Here is an 18,349-nt window from a genome sequence, read left to right as displayed (position 1 = left end):
CGGCCTGATGCTGTTCTCAGATAAACATAGTTTAAAACACGGCCTGATGCTGTTCTCAGATGGAAATCAACATAGTTTAAAACGCGGCCTGATGCTGTTCTCAGATAAACATAGTTTAAAACGCGGCCTGATGCTGTTCTCAGATAAACATAGTTTAAAACACGGCCTGATGCTGTTCTCAGATGGAAATCAACATAGTTTAAAACACGGCCTGATGCTGTTCTCAGATGGAAATCAACATAGTTTAAAACGCGGCCTGATGCTGTTCTCAGATAAACATAGTTTAAAACGCGGCCTGATGCTGTTCTCAGATAAACATAGTTTAAAACACGGCCTGATGCTGTTCTCAGATGGAAATCAACATAGTTTAAAACGCGGCCTGATGCTGTTCTCAGATAAACATAGTTTAAAACGCAGCCTGATGCTGTTCTCAGATAAACATCGTTTAAAACACGGCCTGATGCTGTTCTCAGATGGAAATCAACATAGTTTAAAACACGGCCTGATGCTGTTCTCAGATGGAAATCAACATAGTTTAAAACGCGGCCTGATGCTGTTCTCAGATAAACATAGTTTAAAACGCGGCCTGATGCTGTTCTCAGATAAACATAGTTTAAAACACGGCCTGATGCTGTTCTCAGATGGAAATCAACATAGTTTAAAACGCGGCCTGATGCTGTTCTCAGATAAACATAGTTTAAAACGCAGCCTGATGCTGTTCTCAGATAAACATAGTTTAAAACACGGCCTGATGCTGTTCTCAGATAAACATAGTTTAAAACACGGCCTGATGCTGTTCTCAGATAAACATAGTCTAAAACACGGCCTGATGCTGTTCTCAGATAAACATAGTTTAAAACACGGCCTGATGCTGTTCTCAGATAAACATAGTTTAAAACACGGCCTGATGCTGTTCTCAGATAAACATAGTTTAAAACACGGCCTGATGCTGTTCTCAGATAAACAGTTTAAAACACGGCCTGATGCTGTTCTCAGATGGAAATCAACATAGTTTAAAACACGGCCTGATGCTGTTCTCAGATAAACATAGTTTAAAACTCGGCCTGATGCTGTTCTCAGATAAACATAGTTTAAAACACGGCCTGATGCTGTTCTCAGATAAACATAGTTTAAAACACGGCCTGATGCTGTTCTCAGATGGAAATCAACATAGTTTAAAACACGGCCTGATGCTGTTCTCAGATGGAAATCAACATAGTTTAAAACACGGCCTGATGCTGTTCTCAGATAAACATAGTTTAAAACACGGCAAGATGCTGTTCTCAGATAAACATAGTTTAAAACACGGCCTGATGCTGTTCTCAGATAAACATAGTTTAAAACACGGCCTGATGCTGTTCTCAGATGGAAATCAACATAGTTTAAAACACGGCCTGATGCTGTTCTCAGATAAACATAGTTTAAAACACGGCCTGATGCTGTTCTCAGATAAACATAGTTTAAAACACGGCCTGATGCTGTTCTCAGATAAACATAGTTTAAAACACGGCCTGATGCTGTTCTCAGATAAACATAGTTTAAAACGTGGCCTGATGCTGTTCTCAGATGGAAATCAACATAGTTTAAAACGCGGCCTGATGCTGTTCTCAGATAAACATAGTTTAAAACGCGGCCTGATGCTGTTCTCAGATAAACATAGTTTAAAACACGGCCTGATGCTGTTCTCAGATAAACATAGTTTAAAACACGGCCTGATGCTGTTCTCAGATGGAAATCAACATAGTTTAAAACACGGCCTGATGCTGTTCTCAGATGGAAATCAACATAGTTTAAAACACGGCCTGATGCTGTTCTCAGATGGAAATCAACATAGTTTAAAACACGGCCTGATGCTGTTCTCAGATAAACATAGTTTAAAACACGGCCTGATGCTGTTCTCAGATGGAAATCAACATAGTTTAAAACACGGCCTGATGCTGTTCTCAGATTGAAATCAACATAGTTTAAAACACGGCCTGATGCTGTTCTCAGATGGAAATCAACATAGTTTAAAACACGGCCTGATGCTGTTCTCAGATAAACATAGTTTAAAACACGGCCTGATGCTGTTCTCAGATGGAAATCAACATAGTTTAAAACACGGCCTGATGCTGTTCTCAGATAAACATAGTTTAAAACACGGCCTGATGCTGTTCTCAGATGGAAATCAACATAGTTTAAAACACGGCCTGATGCTGTTCTCAGATGGAAATCAACATAGTTTAAAACGCGGCCTGATGCTGTTCTCAGATAAACATAGTTTAAAACGCGGCCTGATGCTGTTCTCAGATAAACATAGTTTAAAACACGGCCTGATGCTGTTCTCAGATGGAAATCAACATAGTTTAAAACGCGGCCTGATGCTGTTCTCAGATAAACATAGTTTAAAACGCGGCCTGATGCTGTTCTCAGATAAACATAGTTTAAAACACGGCCTGATGCTGTTCTCAGATGGAAATCAACATAGTTTAAAACACGGCCTGATGCTGTTCTCAGATGGAAATCAACATAGTTTAAAACGCGGCCTGATGCTGTTCTCAGATAAACATAGTTTAAAACGCGGCCTGATGCTGTTCTCAGATAAACATAGTTTAAAACACGGCCTGATGCTGTTCTCAGATGGAAATCAACATAGTTTAAAACGCGGCCTGATGCTGTTCTCAGATAAACATAGTTTAAAACGCAGCCTGATGCTGTTCTCAGATAAACATCGTTTAAAACACGGCCTGATGCTGTTCTCAGATAAACATAGTTTAAAACACGGCCTGATGCTGTTCTCAGATAAACATAGTCTAAAACACGGCCTGATGCTGTTCTCAGATAAACATAGTTTAAAACACGGCCTGATGCTGTTCTCAGATAAACATAGTTTAAAACACGGCCTGATGCTGTTCTCAGATAAACATAGTTTAAAACACGGCCTGATGCTGTTCTCAGATAAACAGTTTAAAACACGGCCTGATGCTGTTCTCAGATGGAAATCAACATAGTTTAAAACACGGCCTGATGCTGTTCTCAGATAAACATAGTTTAAAACTCGGCCTGATGCTGTTCTCAGATAAACATAGTTTAAAACACGGCCTGATGCTGTTCTCAGATAAACATAGTTTAAAACACGGCCTGATGCTGTTCTCAGATGGAAATCAACATAGTTTAAAACACGGCCTGATGCTGTTCTCAGATGGAAATCAACATAGTTTAAAACACGGCCTGATGCTGTTCTCAGATAAACATAGTTTAAAACACGGCCTGATGCTGTTCTCAGATAAACATAGTTTAAAACACGGCCTGATGCTGTTCTCAGATAAACATAGTTTAAAACACGGCCTGATGCTGTTCTCAGATGGAAATCAACATAGTTTAAAACACGGCCTGATGCTGTTCTCAGATAAACATAGTTTAAAACACGGCCTGATGCTGTTCTCAGATAAACATAGTTTAAAACACGGCCTGATGCTGTTCTCAGATAAAGATAGTTTAAAACACGGCCTGATGCTGTTCTCAGATAAACATAGTTTAAAACGTGGCCTGATGCTGTTCTCAGATGGAAATCAACATAGTTTAAAACGCGGCCTGATGCTGTTCTCAGATAAACATAGTTTAAAACGCGGCCTGATGCTGTTCTCAGATAAACATAGTTTAAAACACGGCCTGATGCTGTTCTCAGATAAACATAGTTTAAAACACGGCCTGATGCTGTTCTCAGATAAACATAGTTTAAAACACGGCCTGATGCTGTTCTCAGATAAACATAGTTTAAAACACGGCCTGATGCTGTTCTCAGATGGAAATCAACATAGTTTAAAACACGGCCTGATGCTGTTCTCAGATGGAAATCAACATAGTTTAAAACGCGGCCTGATGCTGTTCTCAGATAAACATAGTTTAAAACACGGCCTGATGCTGTTCTCAGATAAACATAGTTTAAAACACGGCCTGATGCTGTTCTCAGATGGAAATCAACATAGTTTAAAACACGGCCTGATGCTGTTCTCAGATAAACATAGTTTAAAACACGGCCTGATGCTGTTCTCAGATGGAAATCAACATAGTTTAAAACACGGCCTGATGCTGTTCTCAGATGGAAATCAACATAGTTTAAAACGCGGCCTGATGCTGTTCTCAGATAAACATAGTTTAAAACACGGCCTGATGCTGTTCTCAGATGGAAATCAACATAGTTTAAAACACGGCTTGATGCTGTTCTCAGATGGAAATCAACATAGTTTAAAACACGGCCTGATGCTGTTCTCAGATAAACATAGTTTAAAACACGGCCTGATGCTGTTCTCAGATGGAAATCAACATAGTTTAAAACACGGCCTGATGCTGTTCTCAGATGGAAATCAACATAGTTTAAAACACGGCCTGATGCTGTTCTCAGATGGAAATCAACATAGTTTAAAACACGGCCTGATGCTGTTCTCAGATAAACATAGTTTAAAACACGGCCTGATGCTGTTCTCAGATAAACATAGTTTAAAACACGGCCTGATGCTGTTCTCAGATAAACATAGTTTAAAACACGGCCTGATGCTGTTTTCAGATGGAAATCAACATAGTTTAAAACACGGCCTGGTGCTGTTCTCAGATAAACATAGTTTAAAACACGGCCTGATGCTGTTCTCAGATAAACATAGTTTAAAACACGGCCTGATGCTGTTCTCAGATAAACATAGTTTAAAACACGGCCTGATGCTGTTCTCAGATAAACATAGTTTAAAACTAGGCCTGATGCTGTTCTCAGATGGAAATCAACATAGTTTAAAACACGGCCTGATGCTGTTCTCAGATGGAAATCAACATAGTTTAAAACACGGCCTGATGCTGTTCTCAGATGGAAATCAACATAGTTTAAAACACGGCCTGATGCTGTTCTCAGATAAACATAGTTTAAAACACGGCCTGATGCTGTTCTCAGATGGAAATCAACATAGTTTAAAACTAGGCCTGATGCTGTTCTCAGATGGAAATCAACTGAGGGGCCATTGTATCAGTGTCCCAGAACCACATGGGCTGCTCTTATACACTGAGTATACAAAACATGACATAGACTGACCAGGTGAATCCAGGTGAAGGCTATGATCCCGTCACTTCAATCATTGTAGATGAAGTGGTGGAGACAGGTGATATCATTTTAAAAGCCTTGAGACAATTGAGACATGGATTGTGTACAGTATGTGTGCCATTCACAGGGTGAATGGGCAAAACAAAAGATTTGAGTGCCTTTGAATGGGGTATGGTAGTAGGTGCCAGGTGCACCGGTTTGTGTCAAGAACTGCAACGCTGCTGGGTTTTTCACGCTCAACAGTTTCCCATGTGTATCAAGAATGGTCCAACACTCAAAGGATATCCAGCCAACTTGACATAATTCAATATGGGCCAGTATCCCTGTGGAACGCTTTCGACACCTTGTAGAGTCCATGCCCTAACGAATTGAGGCTTTTCTGAGGGCAAAAGGGTGGGTGGGTGAGGTGCAACTCAATAATAGGAAGGTGTTCTTAATGTTTGGTATACTCAGTGTATACGGTCACAGAGGTGTTTCCGCTGCTGCGGCAGTGTGTGTGTGTGTGTTATACAACTGTTCTGTTTTAGAGAGGCATAAAAAGGGCACTTCAACAATCTGTACGATTCTTTCTCCTTGGGAGTGACATGTAGTAGGTGTGTGTGTGTGTGTGTGTGTGTGTGTGTGTGTGTGTGTGTGTGTGTGTCTGTGTGTGTGTGTGTGTGTGTGTGTGTGTGTGTAGGCGGGGTGTTGCATAGCGCCAAGGCAGGTCTGTGTTATGGCTGAGTTGAGAGAGGGAGCGCCAGTCTCACGGTGGCAGAGCCGGGCCTTCCTCTGAGTGCCTTCCAATCACATTCTCCATCCCACTCCAATCAGAAGCACAGCTGTGCAGATAAGACAATCGTATGTACCATCTCCCCTCTACAGAGCAGCGATTCTGTCCCTCGCCATCCCCTACAGTCCCTCACTGCCCAACTCCAGCCTATTCTGAACCTATACATCACATCTCCTTTGCTCAATATCTCTCACCTTCTCACTGAACCACCTCTAGGCATAACACTGAAATAAGTTCAATCTAAGCAAGCCTAAATATCTTATGTTGAGTGAAAATTCACTTAAAATGTTTTTTTTTTTTTTACCAGGCTAAATTAGCTAACACCATTGCCAGATAACGTTGCTTATTTTAACCTTTAAAAAAAGTCTTAATTCAAGTTGTTTATCTTATTTCAAGATATTTTACCTTAATTGTCTTATTAAGATATTTAGGCTTACATAGATTTCACTTGTTGCAGTGAAGTTGCACTGTTTGACCAGGGGAGATGGCAAAGAGAGGCAGGAGATAACCAGGGTGCCATGGCAAGGACCAGAAACTATTGTAAATAATATAGATACATTTTGCATCTGGAGTTGCTTCCGTAGTGTTTTCATGCGATGAAGTCTGATGTCTCCTTATTTCAAAACACAGACATTGTGGAACGCCAGAACAATAAAGAGGTTCCTTTGTCTGTCTTCCGGAGATTCTAATTTTATAAAAGCACGGGAAGAAGGACAAGTGTAATGACCTCCCCCACCCTCCCTCCCAATGCACACACTTCCGCCCTGGATCCAAGAAACTTCCAGAGACATGCTTGCCAGATTCTTCTTTCCTCCATGTCTGTCCCCTCTCACCAAGGATTTACACCATCTGTCCCAGTGCTGTTTCCTTTGTTTACTTCACTGTCACAATTATAGTAGAGGAGGAGGCAGATCAGTGATTCATAATCTCCATCCCATATATCAGTGACCTAATGGGACATTGATATCCTTATAGTAACCAAGTGCAGCAATAAGTATCTTGCTATGACTAGATAACAACACACACACCAGGGATTATGGATTTGATAGTCTTGACAGACAGGTGACATAAGTATATCTTCATAAAACATATGTATTTAGTAATAAGTATATGCTTTATCAGAAGAAGAGTGAAGGCATATGTGTGTGTGTCTGACTACGTGTGTATGTGTGTCTTTGTACGTGTGTGTGTTTGTGTGTGTATGCGTGTATGACATAGCGCTGACCTGGGCCGACGACCTTGCGGGTGCGCAGGAAGCTGATGGCCAGTCTCATGATGGAGGCTTTGTCCAAGTGGGAGCTGACGCTGTGTGGGAGGGGCAGCTGATGGGCCAGCTCGTAGAACCCCTCTGTCTCCTTACTACGACGACAGCGTGCCGCGTCACGAGACTTCTCCTTCCGCCGTTCCGAACTGCTCCTTGACAGGAAGAGAAGTCAGGTCAGGTGGGGAGGTCAAGGGTCAAATGATCTATAGGCTACAGGTAGAATGTTCCACTCAATTTCCATTTCAATTCCAGTCAATTCAGAAGGCAAACCAAATTCCAATTCCAAATGTTCCTCATTGAAAATGAATGGATTTGAATTTGAATTTCAGTGTACTTCCTGAATTGACTGGAATTTAAATGGAATAGACCCCAAACTTCAACCCAACTCTTAAATAATGTATTGTTTCTTTGTGTTCTTTCTCTCAGGACCAGCACCAATCCCCTGCATTGTATACGGTGAGAGGACACAAACTGGCAAACACGTATAGGATATACTCATTGTGCTCAGCAACAAAAGAGACCCAAATCTCAAGAGAGTCCGTGGCTCAACTTCTTTGAAAGATAAATAGAACCACGCAGAGAATGATTAAGCATGCAACTTTTCCATGTCTTAATATAGCCCTCTAGTCGTCTGTTGTCAATCCTGTCCCTCAGTTCTGTACACAATCTCTGGTGGTTCTCACCATAGAGGTCTAGATAGATACCGTGGGTATAGAAAGACACCACCCCCTTTCAAAATGTTCACCTTTTGTTGCCTTACAGCCTAAAATTAAAACACATCAAATGTGACTTTTTTCATCTTTATTTACACACAGTAACCCACACAATCCATGTGAGAATTGTTAAATTTCTTTTTAAACAGTAAGTAAAAGTAAAACAGTAAAATAACCTATTTGGATAAGTGAGTTTGGGGACTTGGTAACAATGGTAACAGACTGCAGATGCTGCAATATTGATACTTAACTGTTACTCACAATGCTGTGAGACAGAGTGAAACAGAGAGAGAGAGAGAGAGAGAGAGAGACAGAGTGAAACAGAGAGAGAGAGAGAAACAGAGAGAGAGAAACAGAAAGAGAGAGAGAAAAAGAGAGAGAGAAACAGAGAGAGAGAGAGAAACAGAGCGAGTGAGAGAGAGAGAGAGAAACAGAGAGAGAAACAGAGAGAAACAGAGAGAGAGAAACATAGCGAGAGTGAGAGAGAGAGAGAGAGAGAAACAGAGAGAGAGAGAAACAGAGAGAGAGAGAGAGAGAGAGGGAGAGAGAGAGAGAGAGAGAGAAACAGAGAGAGAGAGAGAGAGAGAGAGAGAAACAGAGAGAGGAGAGTAAAAACACTTGCTAAAGATGCACCCAATCACTGATCCCACATCCTCTGTCCCCGAAAGCAGGTCAGTACCCAAGCCTTGTCACCACAAACTTCTTAGATTCTCAAACACACACGTACACACACACACACACACTTTTCTACTTATCGAGACAACAGATTATTAAAGCCATTGTGATAACCATAACCACACACAAAGGGCTCTGAATAACAAATCTTCCAACATCCCAACAAAGACAAAACTCTCTTCACACACACTCCCAGACAGGTGGGGTTGAAATGTTTCTGAGAGGATTCTGGGAAGCGGAGCAGAGAGCACAGACAGGTTCTTTAGCAGTCAATCATATGATAGGATTAGTGGTGTCTTACACCTAAATAGAGCTTAGACGGAGTCCCACTCTCAGAGCGGGGAGGGGGGGGGGGTAGTGAGAGTCAGAGTGCACAGAATACTAAGAGTGCGGCGGGAGTCCTGTGGTAGACCCACACAAAGGCATACAGATTTGCAAAAACTGAGAGACACAGACAAAACATTTTGTGTGCTATAGGCTTTGCCTACATCAACAAATTCCAACACAAAAACAGCTTAGGCTGTGGGAAATGGAACCACTCTCAAATTCATAGACGCGGCTATGGATGTAGCAAACACAAACATACACAGAGTTAATATATCCCCGTTCCAGTGAGCTCAACACAGGCCCAGTGCCAAGAAAATAATTACTGATTTAATAGTACTGGAATGTACTTCCTCCATTTTTATAAATTGCTATAAACTCTAACCCCTGATCTCTTCTGAATTCACAATGAATCCAAAACTATGTCAGAACCACATACTACAATAGCAGAGTGTATTAAAGCAAATCAAAAAGAATATGGTGTTTCTGTGTCAAAAGGTTTTGTTATATTTCAGTCTTCTGTGATGTATATAAAGTGTAATATTGGAATTTAAACTCAATGTAATACATTTCAACTCTATGTATGTGAGGTGTATACTTTAGTTTCAAAGTAGATTTGTTTATGACGACCAATATACACACTGTGTGACCCTCATTTAGCCCACTGCAGTAAAAGGTTCTGTGTGACCCTGATTTAGCCCACTGCAGTAAAAGGTTCTGTGTGACCCTGATTTAGCCCACTGCAGTAAAAGGTTCTGTGTGACCCTGATTTAGCCCACTGCAGTAAAAGGTTCTGTGTGACCCTGATTTAGCCCACTGCAGTAAAAGGTTAAACAAGAAAAAGGGGTTGAGTCTGACAAAAGGAGAGGAGAGGCTGCCAAAAAAGCTACAATTACACTAAACCACAAAAGGGTGAGGTAAGATCGGGTGGATATACAAGATAGGGTGAAAGAACGGCAGGTTGAAGAAATTGTAAAATACTTGTAAGTGATGGTAATAGTGTGTAAGGGATTTGGTTTCCTTGGTGTGTTGGATGCGGTTTGCTGGCGGTTTTACTGGGGCAATAGCACGTGGCACAAGGAGGGTGAACTCTGTGTGCCCTGAGCCCTGGCACACCACAGCTACTGTGGTCACATGCCACACACAGTAAAAGATGGTGTATGTTCAGGGGTTTGACTTTTTGTGACTTTTAAAAGCCACAAGATAAGAGTACGAATAAACTGCCAAGACAAACAATGAATAAAATAGCAAACTAGTTGAAAACTAAACAAAGCAACAGAATAGAATCCTTTACTTTGATATCAAGTTTTCTTTGCTTCAAATCAATTCACTCAGTGTATTATTTATTTGGTTTTCACTGAGAGATTTATTTGGGTCTTGGCAAAGGTTCCCAAAATATTATATCTGACGGGACTTGGCAGGAACTCACTTGATAAGTGGCATGACTGATCTGAGGTGGACTGAGAGTGGTGGCACCAATTTGTTGTTGTCCAGACCTAGATCTTGTTCTGTTTCCTCCATCAGTTTTGGATAAACACCGGACTGTGGTGTTCTGAGGAGTTGGTGCTTTGGGTCTACGCCAGGGTAAGAAGCTCAGACGTTCAAGTCGTTCCCCACAATAGGGTCCCATATTTGCCAACATCAACAGAAACAACACCCCACCGCCTCCTTCCTCCCTCTCTTGTCCAATTTGTACCAGAGAATAAATCGACATTAAGCTGGTTTCCACAGAGACCGCCTTGGTTTCCACAGAGACCGACTTGGTTTCCACAGAGACCGCCTTGGTTTCCACAGAGACCGCCTTGGTTTCCACAGAGACCGCCTTGGACGGAACGGTGTCACAGAGGCCATGTTCTAAAAATGGCAGGCATTTTCCTTTCCTGTGTTGTATCCCATCGGCCAAAGGAAGATGGCGGAGCAGACTTCCCTCAGGCTCTGGAGGGATTCTGCAATAGCATACTGTTATCTTGCTTCATCTTGCTACACACCATGTCCTACTATCTGTCATTTTAGCCCTCAAACAGACAAGGAATTGATTTATTGCAGTCATCATTGTTTTATCTATGGTTGGGAGTAAGAGTGATCAGTTAGGAATCTTGCCATGGCCATGCACTCTGACCTCTTGTGGACAATTTAACTGGAGGCAATGGAGATGTGTAGTTCAGTGGAGGCTGCTGAGGGGAGGACGGTTTATAATAATGGTTGGAATGAAGCTAATGGAATGGCATCAAACACATAGAAACCGTGTGCTTTTTTTTCTCCTTTTTTTACCCCCCTTTTTCTCCCCAATTTCGTGGTATCCAATTGTTAGTAATTACGATTTTGTCTCATTGCTACAACTCCCGTACGGGCTCGGGAGAGATGAAGGTCGAAAGCCATGCGTCCTCCGAAACACAACCCAACCGCACTGCTTCTTAACACAGCGCGCCACCAACCCGGAAGCCAGCCGCAACAATGTGTCGGAGGAAACACCATACACCTGGCGGCAATGGTTAGCGCTCACTGCACCCGGCCCGCCACAGGAGTCGCTGGTGCACGATGAGACAAGGATATCCCTACCGGCCAAACCCTCCCTAACCCGGATGACGCTAGGCCAATTGTGCGTCGCCCCACGGACCTCCCAGTCGCGGCCAGCTGCGACAGAGCCTGGGCGCAAACCCAGAGTCTCTGGTGGCACAGCTAGCGCTGCGAAGCAGTGCCCTAGACCACTGTGCAACCCAGGAGGCCTGAAACCGTGTGCTTGATACCATTCCACCCGCCTGTCTTCCCCAATTAAGGTGCCACCAACCTCCTGCGGTGTAGTGAAGAGCTACTGTGGGTCAATATCTTATCGGGGTGTTTTTACAATGACCCATGTCACGTTAAACTATCTCAGAGGTCTGACCTCATTAACCCTGTTCATGTGATTTAGCCAGTGTCCACTCCTCACTGTCTGGCTAGTATCTGCGTGTGTGTGAGTGTGTGCGCGTGCGCAGCTAGTGGTGCCACTGTTTGATAGTCTGCCCTATTGTACTGCTCAGTCCCAGTGGAAGATCCAGGATATGAAACAATGGAGTCCCAGCACTGTTCGGGCACTGAGCCTCCCAGTGTACTCAGCGACCCCTCTCACAGGAGACAGTAGCCAATACAGATCCATCCACCGAAGAGTTCAAACAGTCTAAACATCAATCATCAGACGACCCTTTAATGCAACTACATACCCAACAGCCCATGAAGTCTACAGTCTGACCCCAAGTTGGTCAATAAGTCAACCCAGTTCACAGTGAGCCCGGCTTCAAACCTGACATCCAGGGGTGAGCCAACTGGCCATTACTTACAATCCCTAAGAGTCTATCAGGTCTGCAACAGGCTTGTGTTTCATTCTAACTGTCAAGTGGCATAATTAACTATTGTCAAAAGTGAAGCAAAGCTGCTCTGATTCTTGTTTAATGGTTATTTGGTCAAAAAGAAAAAGGGAGCATTTTGACAGAGTGAACATCAGGCTTCAACGATCTGCCTAGAGGTCGTCTACTACTAAGCTGCCTAGAGGTCGTCCACTACTAAGCTGCCTAGAGGTCGTCTACTACTAAGCTGCCATGCATGCTGGTGGTTGTTGTGTGTGAGAGAGAATGTGTGTGCTTGTGGACAAGAGAGAATGAGAAAGAACAGAGGGAACGAGAGAGAGAATTTTTGCACAAAGAGAAAAAAAAAATGTGTACAGTATGCAGACTCAACAAGACAAGAGAGAAAGAGAGAACGACAGAATTTCAGCATTAACAGAAGAAGAAAACATGAAGATGAAGAGAGAGACTCAACAAGCCTGTTCAGGTTGAAACATGGAAACCGCTTACTGAGGTTTCCTCATTCTTTGTCTCCTGAAATCCATCTGTATATCAAAGTTATCTACAAAACACATCAGAAGCCCGGGGACTAGGCAGAGATTACAGGGCCTTAAAATGTATTTCTTTTGAGGTACCATGTCAACACAGACCCCTATCACTGAACCACACATCTCTCTCATCTCCTTGAGAAGCATTGGAAAAACACGGTTTTTTTTACATTCAGGGTCAGAACAGGCTAGTGGTAATCATCTTAGATTTGCCAGCATGTAAACACAATTCAAGTGTAGCACTAAATGGGCATAGCATAGCTGATATACAGTGCATTCGGAAAGTATTCGGACCCCATAATGACAAAGCGAAAACAGGTTATTATAAATGTTTGCTAATGTATTAAAAATCTAAAACAGAAATACCTTATTTAACAAAGTATTCAGACTCTTTGCTATGAGACTCGAAATTGAGCTCAAGTGCATCCTGTTTTCATTTACCATCCTTGAGATGTTTCTACCACTTGATTGGAGTCCACCTGTGGTAAATTCAATTGATTGGACATTATTTGGAAAAGCACACACCTGTCTATATAAGGTCCCACAGTTGACAGTGTATGTCAAAGCAAAAACCAAGCCATGAGGTCGAAGGAATTGTCCATAGAGCTCCGAGACAGGATTGTGTCGAGGCACAGATCTGGGGAAGCATCATTGAAGGTCCTCAAGAACCATCATTCTTAAATGGAAGAAGTTTGGAACCACCAAGACTCTTCCTAAAGCTGACTGCCGGGCGACACTGAGCAATCGGGGAAGAAGGGCCTGGTCAGGGAGGTGACCAAGAACCCGATGGTCACTCTGACAGAGCTCCAGAGGTCCTCTGTGGAGATGAGAGAACCTCCCAGAAGGACAACCATCTCTGCAGCACTCCACCAATAAGGCCATTATGGTAGAGTGGCCAGACGGAAGCCACTCTTCAGTAAAAGGCACATGACAGCCCTCTTGGAGTTTGCCAAAAGGCACCTGAATGCCAAGCATCATGTCTGGAGAAAACCTGGTACCATCCCTACGGTGAAGCATGGTGGTGGCAGCATCATGCTGTGTGGATGTTTTTCAGTGGCAGGGACTGGGAGACTAGTAAGGATTGAGGCAAAGTAGAACGAAGCAAAGTACAGAGAGATCTTTGTTGAAAACCTGCTCCAGAGCACTCAGGACCGCAGACTGGGGCAAAGGTTCCCCTTCCAACAGGACAACAACCCTAAGCACACAGCCAAGACAACGCAGGAGTGGCTTCGGGACAAATCTCAGAATGACCTTGAGTGGCCCAGCAAGAGCCTGGACTTGAACCCGATCGATCATCTCTGGCGAGACCTGAAAATCTCTGTGCAGTGATGCTCCCCATCCAACCTGACATAGCTTGAGAGGATCTGCAGAGAAGAATGGAAGAAACTCCCCAAATACAGGTGTGCCAAACTTGTAGTATCATACCCAAGAAGACTTGAGGCTGTAATCGCTGCCAAAGGTGCTTCAACAAAGTACTGAGTAAAGCTACACACTAGAACTAGCTACACACAGTATGTATTTGATTAGTGGAGGCTGTTGAGGGGTTAAGACGGCTTATAATAATGGCTAGAACAGAGCTAATACCATTCCATTTATTCTGCTCCAGCCATTACCACGAGCCCGTTCTCCCCAATTAAGGTACCACTAACCTTGTGACCACTCACAATACACACAACACAGCAGTCAATCAATCTAGTCTTATGACCTTACACGCCGTGTACCTTGATGTCTACACAAGCAATGTCATCATTCACTTCAAATGTGTTGATACGCTTGTCCATTTCAGAATGTTCAGTGCACAGTCAGACACCACATTAAATGTCATGATCATTAAATGGATACAGTTTTCTTTGGGGGAAAAAGTGTTAGAGGGATTTAATCTTATTTTTACTGCACTCAGTATCACTTGACGTTTCATGAGAAGCCTACCTTATCTTGCTTAACAAGTTTCAAATTTTAATGTCATATTTAAAAAATAAATGTAATCAGGCAAGATAGTTAAGAACAAATTCTTACTTACAATGATGGCCTACCCCAGCCAAACCCTCCTCTTACCCGCACGACGCTGGGCCAATGGCGCGCTATCCTATGGGACTCCTGATCATGATACAGCCCAGGATTGAACCCAGGTCTGTAGTGCCGCCTCTAGCACTGAAATGCCTTAGAACACTGTGCCACTCGGTCCCAGATGTACAGGTACAGCTTTAAAACCCAACAATGCAATAATCAATAACAATGTATTACTAGAAGAAATACACAATAAAGTAAGTAAGCATACTATATACAGGAAATACTTAAAAAGTCAGTTCCAATACCATATTTAAGTGTGCAGGAATACTGGAGTGATAGAGGTAGATATGTTTAGGGGTAAGGTGACTAGGCAACAGAATATAACATAGAATAGCAGCAGCTTGTATGTGAGTGGGTGTGTGCATGTGTAGAGACAGTATTAATGTATGTGCATATTACATGTGAGTGAGCAAATTATGGAGTGAGTGTTTGTGTGTGTGTGTTGGAGTGACAGTGTGTGTGAGTGTGTAGGGCCCTGTGAGTGTGCATAGAGAAAGTGCACAAATTGAACTAAAAGTTCAATAGAGATACAAGGCAAACTCAGTCCATGTAGCTATTTTGTTAGCTATTTATAGGTTGTGTTGCTTGGGGTTAGAAGCTGTCAGACTTGATGCACCGGTAAATCTTGCCGTGCGGCAGCAGAGAAAATAGTCTATGGTTTGGGTGGTGGTGGTCTTTGACGATTTTCCGGACCTTTTATTTCTTTTAACAGGCTTACAAAGACACATGACTGCTCAACAAGATTGTGAGAAGTCTGTCCAGGAAAACACGTATACATATACCGTATCTTAATTTGACCATCCTGTTGTAGGAATTGTAGTTTATTCAAGGTTTAAAAAGGCTTTTAAAGTTTGTAATCTACACTTTAAAATGTCAGACTGAAAATCTCTTATAATCAACATAATAACTCACATTTCCTGGTGCTGCAGGTTTATTTTCCTGCTGTTACAAACTGGCTCAAATTATGATCCTACATCTGTAGGAAAACAGTGGGCTTTTAAGCTCTGCCAGATCATGATGTAACAGTACAATGACAGAGTTGCCTTTGATATTGTCTGTTTCATTTACACATATTCACCCCTAGCTTACGCATTTCACCTGATTTAGCACCTGGCTGAGAGATGCAGGGCCGCTACACTTTCTCCATTCCAACACATTCCTGTAATGTGAGTCAGTATGAATAGATATGCAGTTCAGAACTTGTGGATCTCCGTCCAGCCCATCTCGTCAGCCATTGTTTCTCTATTCACTGTCGCTGCTAGCGTGTGTCTGTGTCGTAAACCTGCGCATTAATTATAGGAAGCTGGTAAAAACAGAACGATGGCATGACCCTTCTATAGACTGTATAGACATGGGACCAAGATCTGTCCCTTTAGCTTTTCAATGTGAGACGAGGACAGGGGGTACTGAGTCAGTAGAGGAGAAAGCATTAGCGTCGTTCCACCTAAAAAAGCACAAGAAAAGGATTTCGACACACACTAACTCAGATTTTCTGAAATCCTTTCTGTAGTTAGAAACAGATAAGATTAGCATTCCTGGAAAATTGAACTACTTATTGCACCAAAATTGGCTATTTTAATATATAGGATTCAAATAATATCCTATAAATCTAGTACCTAACATCCGATTTGGACTTAACTTTTTTCTAACAATGAGAGACATGAGGAATCCAAAGAGATGGTCAAAAACTACCCACAGACTTTTATTTAAAACATAACAATAAAATATCTAATTTACATAAGTATTTAGACCCTTTGCTATGAGACTCTAAATTGAGCTCAGGTACATCCTGTTTATATTGATCATCCTTGAGATGTTTCAACAACTTGATTGGAGTCTACCTGTTGTAAATTCAATGGATTGGACATGATTTGGAAAGGCACACACCTGTCTACAGTTGAAGTCGGAAGTTTACATACACTTTAGCCAAGTACATTTAAACTCTGTTTTTCACAATTCCTGACATTTAATCCGAGTAACAATTCCCTGTTTAGGTCAGTTAGGATCACCACTTTATTTTAAGAATGTGAAATGTCATAATAATAGCAGAGAGAATGATTTATTCCAGCTTTTATTTCTTTCATCATATTCTCAGTGGGTCAGAAGTTTACACACACTCAATTAGTATTTTGTAGCATTGCCTTTAAATTGTTTAACTTGGGTCAAACATTTCAGGGAGCCTTCCACAAGCTTCCCACAATAAGTTGGGTGAATTTTGGCCCATTCCTCCTGACAGAGCTGGTGTAACTGAATCAGGTTTGTAGGCCTCCTTGCTCGCACATGCTTTTTCAGTTCTGCCCACAAATGTTCTATAGGATTGAGGTCAGGGCTTTGTAACGGCCACTCCAATACCTTGACTTTGTTGTACTTAAACCATTTTGCCACAACTTTGGAAGTATGCTTGGGGTCATTGTCCATTTGGAAGACCCATTTGCGACCAAGCTTTAACTTTCTGACTGATGTCTTGAGATGTTGCTTCCATATATCCACATAATTTCCCTTGCCATCTATTTTGTGAAGTGCACCAGTCCCTCCTGCAGCAAAGCACCCATACAAGATGATGCTGTCACCACCATGCTTCACGGTTGGGATGGTGTTCTTCAGCTTGCAAGCCTCCCACTTGTCTTCCAAACATAATGATGGTCATTATGGCCAAACAGTTCCATTTTTGTTTCCTCAGACCAGAGGAAATTTCTCCAAAAAGTGTGATCTTTGTCCTCATGTGCAGTTGCAAACCGTAATCTGGCTTTTTTAATGTCGGTTTTGGAGCAGTGGCTTCTTCCTTGCTGAGCGACCTTTCAGGTTATGTCGATATATAGGACTCGTTTTACTGTGGATATAGATACTTTTATACCTGTTTCCTCCAGCATCTTCATGGCAGGGTAGCCTAGTGGTTAGAGCGTTGGACTAGTAACCGAAAAGTTGCAAGTTTGAATCCCCAAGCTGACAAGGTACAAATCTGTCATTCTGCCCCTGAACAAGGCAGTTAACCCACTGTTCCTAGGCTGTCATTGAAAATAAGAATTTGTTTCCAACTGACTTGCCTAGTTAAATAAAGGTAAAAAAAAAGGTCCTTTGCTGTTGTTCTGGGATTGATTTGCACTCTTCATCTCTAGGAGACAGAACATGTTTCCTTCTTGAGTGATATGACGGCTGTGTGGTCCCATGGTGTTAATACTTGTGTACTGTGGTTTGTACAGATGAATGTGGTACCTTCAGGCGTTTGGAAATGGCTCCCAAGGATAAATCAGACTTGTGGAGGTCTACAGTTTTCTTTCTGAGGTCTTGGCTGGTTCTTTTGATTTTCCCATGATGTCAAGCAAAGAGGCACAGAGTTTGAAGGTAGGGCTTGAAATACATCCACAGGTACACCTCCAATTGACTCAAATGATGTAAATTAGCCTATCAGAGGCTTCTAAAGACATTGTATAATTATCTGGAATTTTCCAAGATGTTTAAAGGCACAGTCAACTAAGTGTATGTAAACTTCTGACCCACTGGAATTGTGGTACAGTGAATAAGTGAAATAATCTGTCTGTAAACAATTGTTGGAAAAATTACTTGTGTCATGCACAAAGTAAATGTCTTAATCGAC

General features: G+C 42.2%; 1 protein-coding gene and 1 long non-coding RNA gene across 3 annotated transcripts in view; both read right to left on the bottom strand.

The window, feature by feature from the left end:
• LOC149974574 (uncharacterized) overlaps nt 1-18,349 on the bottom strand; it is a 423,285-nt gene that overhangs the window by 141,852 nt on the left and 263,084 nt on the right. The window lies entirely within an intron of this gene.
• epas1b (endothelial PAS domain protein 1b) overlaps nt 1-18,349 on the bottom strand; it is a 98,551-nt gene that overhangs the window by 59,297 nt on the left and 20,905 nt on the right. The window contains exon 2 of one of the 2 annotated variants that reach the window (XM_036956131.2): nt 7,066-7,256. In XM_036956131.2, coding sequence (XP_036812026.2) covers nt 7,066-7,256 — 191 coding nt within the window. The remainder of the gene's footprint in view (nt 1-7,065; nt 7,257-18,349) is intronic. The other variant, XM_036956132.2, reaches the window with a different exon arrangement.

The sequence above is a fragment of the Oncorhynchus mykiss genome, chromosome 20 (assembly GCF_057628025.1).
Source record: "Oncorhynchus mykiss isolate SJ-2025 chromosome 20, ASM5762802v1, whole genome shotgun sequence".
Lineage (NCBI taxonomy): Eukaryota > Metazoa > Chordata > Actinopteri > Salmoniformes > Salmonidae > Oncorhynchus > Oncorhynchus mykiss.
The sequence above is the reverse complement of the archived record's forward strand: the minus strand, read 5'-3'. Positions and strand labels throughout refer to the sequence as shown.